At 50.3% G+C, this 8,357-nt stretch overlaps 1 protein-coding gene across 1 annotated transcript in view; it reads left to right on the top strand.

Annotated features, from left to right (window-relative positions):
• Positions 1-2,909: 2,909 nt before the first annotated feature.
• LOC139279406 (interleukin-6 receptor subunit beta-like) overlaps positions 2,910-8,357 on the top strand; it is a 213,616-nt gene continuing 208,168 nt past the window's right edge. The window contains exon 1 of the mRNA XM_070898516.1: positions 2,910-3,181. Coding sequence (XP_070754617.1) covers positions 3,172-3,181 — 10 coding nt within the window. The 5' untranslated portion in view covers positions 2,910-3,171. The remainder of the gene's footprint in view (positions 3,182-8,357) is intronic.

Raw genomic sequence — 8,357 nt, 5'->3', positions numbered from 1 at the left:
TGAGTGTAGGAACACGAACAGTGAGTGTGAGAACACTGACAGTGAGCGGGGTGTGAGAACACTGACAGTGAGTGTGGGAACACTGACAGTGAGTGTGGGAACACTGACAGTGAGTGTAGGAACACGAACAGTGAGTGTGAGAACACTAACAGTGAGTGTGAGAACACTAACAGTGAGTGTGGGAACACTGACAGTGAGTGTGAGAACACTAACAGTGAGTGGGAGAACACTAACAGTGAGCGTGGTGTGAGAACACAAACAGTGATTCTGAGAACACTGACAGTGAGTGTGAGAACACTGACAGTGAGTGTGAGAATACTGACAGTGAGCGGGGTGTGAGAACACTAGCAGTGAGTGTGAGAACACTAACAGTGAGTGTGGGAACACTGACAGTGAGTGTGAGAACACTAACAGTGAGTGGGAGAACACTAACAGTGAGCGGGTGTGAGAACACTAACAGTGAGTGTGAGAACACTGACAGTGAGTGTGAGAACACTGACAGTGAGTGGGGTGTGAGGACACTAACAGTGAGCGGGTGTGAGAACACGAACAGTGAGCGGGTGTGAGAACACTAACAGTGAGTGTGAGAACACTGACAGTGAGTGTGAGAACATTGACAGTGAGCAGGGTGTGAGAATACTGACAGTGAGTGTGAGAACACTAACAGTGAGTGTGAGAACACTGACAGTGAGCCGGGTGTGAGAACACTGACAGTGAGTGTGCGAACACTAACAGTGAGTGTGAGAACACTGACAGTGAGCGTGGTGTGAGAACACAAACAGTGATTCTGAGAACACTGACAGTGAGTGTGAGAACACTGACAGTGAGTGTGAGAATACTGACAGTGAGCAGGGTGTGAGAACACTAGCAGTGAGTGTGAGAACACTGACAGTGAGTGTGAGAACACTAACAGTGAGTGTGAGAACACTGACAGTGAGCGGGGTGAGAACACTGACAGCGAGTGTGAGAACACTGACAGTGAGCGGGGTGTGAGAACACTGACAGTGAGTGTGAGAACACTGACCGTGAGTGTGAGAACACTAACAGTGAGTGTGGGAACACTGACAGTGAGTGTGAGAACACTGACAGTGAGCGGGGTGTGAGAACACTAACAGTGATTGTGAGAACACTGGCAGTGAGTGTGAGAACACTGACAGTGAGTGTGGGAACACTAACAGTGAGCGGGTTGTGAGGGCACTAACAGTGAGTGTGAGAACACCGACAGTGTGCGAGGTGTGAGAACACTGACAGTGAGTGTGAGAACACTGACGGTGAGCGGGGTGTGAGAACACTGACAGTGAGTGTGAGAACACTGACAGTGAGCGGGGTGTGAGAACACTGACCGTGAGTGTGAGAACACTGACAGTGAGTGTGAGAACACTGACCATGAGTATGAGAACACTAACAGTGAGTGTGAGAACACTGACAGTGAGTGGGGTGTGAGAACACTGAGAGTGAGCGGAGTGTGAGAACACTGACAGTGAGTGTGAGAACACTAACAGTGAGTGTGAGAACACTGACAGTGAGCGAGGTGTGAGAACACTAACAGTGATTGTGAGAACACTGACAGTGAGTGTGAGAACACTGGCAGTGAGTGTGGGAACACTAACAGTGAGCGGGTTGTGAGGGCACTGACAGTGAGTGTGAGAACACCGACAGTGTGCGAGGTGTGAGAACACTGACAGTGAGTGTGAGAACACTGACAGTGAGCGGGGTGTGAGAACACTGACAGTGAGTGTGAGAACACTGACAGTGAGTGTGAGAATACTGACAGTGAGTGGGGTGTGAGAACACTAGCAGTGAGTGTGAGAACACTGACAGTGAGTGTGAGAATACTGACAGTGAGTGTGAGAACACTGACAGTGAGTGTGGGAACACTAACAGTGAGCGGGGTGTGAGAACACTAACAGTGAGTGTGAGAACACTGACAGTGAGTGTGAGAACACTTACCATGAGTGTGAGAACACTGACAGTGAGCGGGGTGTGAGGGCACTAACAGTGAGTGTGAGAACACTGACAGTGAGTGTGTGAACACTAACAGTGAGCGGGGTGTGAGAACACTAACAGTGAGTGTGAGACCACTGACCGTGAGTGTGAGAACACTGACAGTGAGTGTGAGAACACTGACAGTGAGTGTGGGAACACTAACAGTGAGTGTGAGAACACTGACCGTGAGTGGGGTGTGAGAACACTAACAGTGAGTGTGAGAACACTGACAGTAAGTGTGAGAACACTGACAGTGAGAGGGGTGTGAGAACACTGACAGTGAGTGTGATAACACTAACAGTGAGTGTGAGAACACTGACAGTGAGTTTGAGAACACTGACAGTGAGTGTGCGAACACTAACAGTGAGTGTGAGAACACTGACCGTGAGTGTGGGAACACTGACAGTGAGTGTGGGAACACTAACAGTGAGCGGGTTGTGAGGGCACTAACAGTGAGTGTGAGAACACCGACAGTGTGCGAGGTGTGAGAACACTGACAGTGAGTGTGAGAACACTGACGGTGAGCGGGGTGTGAGAACACTGACAGTGAGTGTGAGAACACTGACCGTGAGTGTGAGAACACTGACAGTGAGTGTGAGAACACTGACAGTGAGCAGGGTGTGAGAACACTAACAGTGAGTGTGAGGACACTAACAGTGAGCAGGGTGTGAGAACACTGACAGTGAGTGTGGGAACACTAACAGTGAGTGTGAGAACACTGACAGTGAGTGGGGTGTGAGAACACTAACAGTGAGCGGGTGTGAGAACACTGACAGTGAGTGGGGTGTGAGAACACTAACAGTGAGCGGGTGTGAGAACACTGGTCCCATGCATCATTTCCCTTTTGCAATGTCTTCCCTGTTTCACTTTCACAATCTGTAATGTTATATTCTGTTGATCTTTACTCAGCCCAGAAAAGCTGCCATTTTAATGCTGTTTAATTTATTTCCATTGAATGGAATGAGAAGCTACCCATTTCAAGACTAATGTTGAAGGGCTTCTATCGGTGCAGAATCCAAGCTCTGTCTCAGCCTGAATCCCAGGGCTTTGACCCTTGCTGTTCCGTGTAATAATTATGAGAATGTGCAGATTGAAGAGATTGCTCCCCACTGCCTGATGGAAACAGCCAGCCTACAGTTGATCACTTCTCGAAACCACAGATGAAGACACAGGACTATCACGATCATGACACTCGGTAGGTAACTGATATAGAAGCTGAGTCTCGCACTGCAACATCGTCATGCTGCCATGTGTTCCATCTGGACATGTTGAGTGGTACATGGGGGCTGGGTGGGTTTGGGTGCAGGTGTGGGGGTGAGTGTGTCAGGAAGCCGGCTCCTGCTGTTGCTGGAGAGCGTCAGGCTGCATGGGTGCGCGCAGCCCCTCGGGAAAGGCAGCTTGCCGATAACATTTCTAAATTGCTGCATGTGGGCATAGACTGCTTCATTATCTGAGGAGTTACCTCCAGACCCTTCCAGGGCTCTGCCGGGGAATTATCCTAGATCTCCCAGTCGGTTGACCACAAATGCATTAGTCAGCTGGCCAATGGTCGACCAGCGCAGGCAATTATGTCTACTTGGCCTTTCGATGATGTCCGTCAGAATGGGTGCACACTCGGTCTTCATATAATCATTGAATCATAGAAATTTACAGCACGGAAGGAGGCCATTTCGGCCCATCGTGTCCGCGCCGGCCGACCAAGAGCTATCCAGCCTAATCCCACTTTCCAGCTCTAGGTCCGTAGCCCTGCAGGTTACGGCACTTTTTGCACATCCAAGTACTTTTTAAATACGGTGAGGGTTTCTGCCTCTACCACCCTTTCAGGCAGTGAGTTCCAGACCCCCACCACCCTCTGGGTGAAACAGTCTCCCCTCAAATCTCCTTTTAATCTCCAACCAATTATTTTAAATCTATGCCCCCTGGTTGTTGACCCTTCTGCTAAGGGAAATTGGTCCTTCCTATCCACTCTATCTAGGCCCCGTCATAATTTTATACAACTCAATAAGGTCTCCCCTCAGCCTCCTCTGTTCCAAAGAAAACAATCCCAGCCTATCCAATCTTTCCTCATAGCTAAAATCTTCCAGTCCAGGCAAGATCCTCGCAAATCTCCTCTGTACCCTCTCTAGTGCAATCACATCTTTCCTGTAATGTGGTGACCAGAACTGCACGCAGTACTCTAGCTGTGGTCTAACTAGTGTTTTATACAGTTCAAGCATAACCTCCCTGCTCTTGTATTCTATGCCTCGGCTAATAAAGGCAAGTATTCCGTATGCCTTTTTAACCACCTTATCGACCTGGCCTGCTACCTTCAGGGATCTGTGGACATGCACTCCAAGGTCCCTTTGTTCCTCTACACTTCTCAGTGTCGTACCATTTAATGTGTATTCCCTTGCCTTGTTAGCCCTCCTCAAATGCATTACCTCACATTTCTCCAGATTGAATTCCATTTGCCACTGTTCTGCCCACCTGACCAGTTGATTGATATCTTCCTGCTTTCCGCAGCTTTCTTCTCCATTTTCAACCACACAGCCAATTTTTGAACTTTTGAACATCTATGAACTTTTTAATCATACCCTCTACATTCAAGTCCAAATCATTGATATATACCACAAAAAGCAGGGACCCAGTACTGAACCCTGCGGAACCCCACTGGATACAGCCTTCCAGTCACAAAAACCATCAACCATTACCCTTTGCTTCCTACCTCTGAGCAAATTTTGTATCCAACTTGTCACTTTGCCCTGGATCCCATGGGCTTTTACTTTTGTGACCAGTCTGCCATGTGGAACCTTATCAAAAGCTTTGCTAAAATCCAAATACACTGCATCGTACACACTGCCCTCATCGACCCTCCTGGTTATCTCCTCGGAAAATTCAATCAAGTTAGTCAGACACGACCTTCCCTTAACAAATCCATGCTGACTGTCCCTGATTAATCTGTGTCTTTTCAAATGAAAATTTATCCTCTTCTTCAGAATTTTTTCCTATAATTTTCCCACCACTGAGGTTAGGCTGACTGGCCTGTAATTACTCGGTCTATCCCGTTCTCCCTTTTTAAACAAGTCCTCCAGTCCTCTGGCACCGCACCTGTAGCCAGAGGATTGGAAAATGATGGTCAGAGCCTTTGCTATTTTGTCTGATAGCCTCCCTTAACAGCCTGGGATACATTTCATCCAGGCTTGGGGACTTATCCACTTTCAAAGATGCTAAACCCCTTAATACCTTCTCCCTCATTATGTTTATTTCATCTAATATTTCACACTCCTCCTCTTTGATAGTAGTGTCTGCACCGCCCCTCTCTTTTGTGAAAACAGACACAAAGTATTCATTAAGAAACATACCCAGATCTCCCACCTCCACACACAGATTATCCTCATGGGCTCTAATAGGCCTCACTTTTTCTTTAGCATCTCTGGCTGGCTTCCCACAGGTGTAGGCCATCACCGACTGCACACACAGGGTAATCTGGCAAACACCAGATCACACAATTGCAAGGGCTTCAATCCGCCAAAGTGCAACCATAAAAATAACCTTATGGAGGTGAATAACTTTATTCAGAGAATGCACAGCACTCCCACAATCCAGTTCTGATCACAAAGGGTAATGCGATTTAGGGATCTCAACATGATGAGAGTTTTAAAATCACGGTGTTGGTGGATCGAGAGCCAATTTACAACAGTGAGCACGGGGTGCTGGGGGAACGGGACTTGGTGCGAGTTAGGATACGGCAGCAGAGTTCAGGATGAGCTCAACTTCTTTGAGGTTGGAAGATGGGAGGCCAGCCAGGAGATCATTGGAATAGTGAAGTCTAGAGGTAACATAGGCATGGATGAGTGTTTTGGCAGCAAATTAACTGAGGCAGGGGCGGAGAGGGGCGATGTTGTGGAGGTAGAAAAAATACAAGTAGGTGGATTTGATGTTCAAGAGGATAAGGGGTTCGGGAGATCGGCTTAGGGATGGGACGCCGAGAACACACAGCGCTCACACTCCCAGGTTCACACAACACACAGCGCTCACACTCCTGAGTTCACACAACACACAGCGCTCACACTCCCGGGATCACACAACACACAGCGTTCACACTCCCGGGATCAAACAATACACAGCGCTCACACTCCCGGGATCACACAACACACAGCGCTCACACTCCCGGGATCACACAACACACAGCGCTCACACTCCTGAGTTCACACAACACACAGCGCTCACACTCCCGGGATCACACAACACACAGCGTTCACACTCCCGGGATCAAACAACACACAGCGTTCACACTCCAGGGATCAAACAACACACAGCGCTCACACTCCCGGGATCACACAACACACAGCGCTCACACTCCCGGGATCACACAACACACAGCGCTCACACTCCCGAGTTTACACAACACACAGCGCTCACACTCCCGGGATCACACAACACACAGCGCTCACACTCCCGGGATCACACAACACACAGCGCTCACACTCCCGGGATCACACAACACACAGCACTCACATCCCTGAGTTCACACAACACACAGCACTCACACTCCCGGGATCACACAACACACAGCGCTCACACTCCCGGGATCACACAACACACAGCGCTCACACTCCCGGGATCACACAACACACAGCGCTCACACTCCCGAGTTCACACAACACACAGCGCTCACACTCCCGGGATCACACAACACACAGCGCTCACACTCCCGGGATCACACAACACACAGCGCTCACACTCCCGGGATCACACAACACACAGCGCTCACACTCCCGGGATCACACAACACACAGCGCTCACACTGTCGGGTTCACATAACACACAGCGCTCACACTCCCGAGATCACACAACACACAGCGCTCACACTCCCGGGATCACACAACACACAGCGCTCATACTCCTGGGATCACACAACACACAGCGCTCACACTCCCGGGATCACACAACACACAGCGTTCACACTCCCGGGATCACACAACACACAGCGCTCACACTCCCGGGATCACACAACACACAGCACTCACACTCCCGGGATCACACAACACACAGCGCTCACACTGTCGGGTTCACACAACACACAGCGCTCACACTCCCGAGATCACACAACACACAGCGCTCACATTCCCGGGATCACACAACACACAGCGCTCATACTCCTGGGATCACACAACACACAGCGCTCACACTCCCGGGATCACACAACACACAGCGCTCACACTCCCGGGATCACACAACACACAGCACTCACATCCCTGAGTTCACACAACACACAGCACTCACACTCCCGGGATCACACAAAACACAGCACTCACATTCCCGGGATCACACAACACACAACGCTCACACTCCTGAGTTCACACAATACACAACGCTCACAATCCCGGGATCACACAATACACAATGCTCACACTCCTGGATTCAGGAAACACACAGCGCTCACACTCCCAGGATCACACAACACACAACACTCACACTTCCAGGTTCACACAACACACAGCGCTCACACTCCCGGAATCACACAACACACAGCGCTCACACTCCTGGGATCACACAACACACAGCGCTCACACTCCCGGGATCACACAACACACAGCGCTCACACTCCCGGGATCACACAACACACAGCGCTCACACTCCCGGGATCACACAACACACAACGCTCACACTCCCGGGATCACACAACATACAGCACTCACACTCCCGGGATCAGACAACACACAGCGCTCCCACTCCTGAGTTCACACAACACACAGCGCTCACACTCCCGGGATCACACAACACACAGCGCTCACACTCCCGGGATCACACAACACACAGCACTGACACTCCCGGGATCACACAACACACAGCGCTCACACTGTCGGGTTCACACAACACACAGCGCTCACACTCCCGAGATCACACAACACACAGCGCTCACATTCCCGGGATCACACAACACACAGCGCTCATACTCCTGGGATCACACAACACACAGCGCTCACACTCCCGGGATCACACAACACACAGCGCTCACACTCCCGGGATCACACAACACACAGCACTCACACTCCCGGGATCACACAACACACAGCACTCACATTCCCCGGATCACACAACACACAACGCTCACACTCCTGAGTTCACACAATACACAACGCTCACAATCCCGGGATCACACAACACACAATGCTCACACTCCTGGATTCAGGAAACACACAGCGCTCACACTCCCAGGATCACACAACACACAACACTCACACTTCCAGGTTCACACAACACACAGCGCTCACACTCCCGGAATCACACAACACACAGCGCTCACACTCCTGGGATCACACAACACACAGTGCTCACACTCCCGGGATCACACAACACACAGCGCTCACACTCCCGGGATCACACAA

Source organism: Pristiophorus japonicus, chromosome 14, assembly GCF_044704955.1.
Source record: "Pristiophorus japonicus isolate sPriJap1 chromosome 14, sPriJap1.hap1, whole genome shotgun sequence".
NCBI classification, from domain to species: Eukaryota; Metazoa; Chordata; class Chondrichthyes; family Pristiophoridae; genus Pristiophorus; species Pristiophorus japonicus.
The sequence above is the reverse complement of the archived record's forward strand: the minus strand, read 5'-3'. Positions and strand labels throughout refer to the sequence as shown.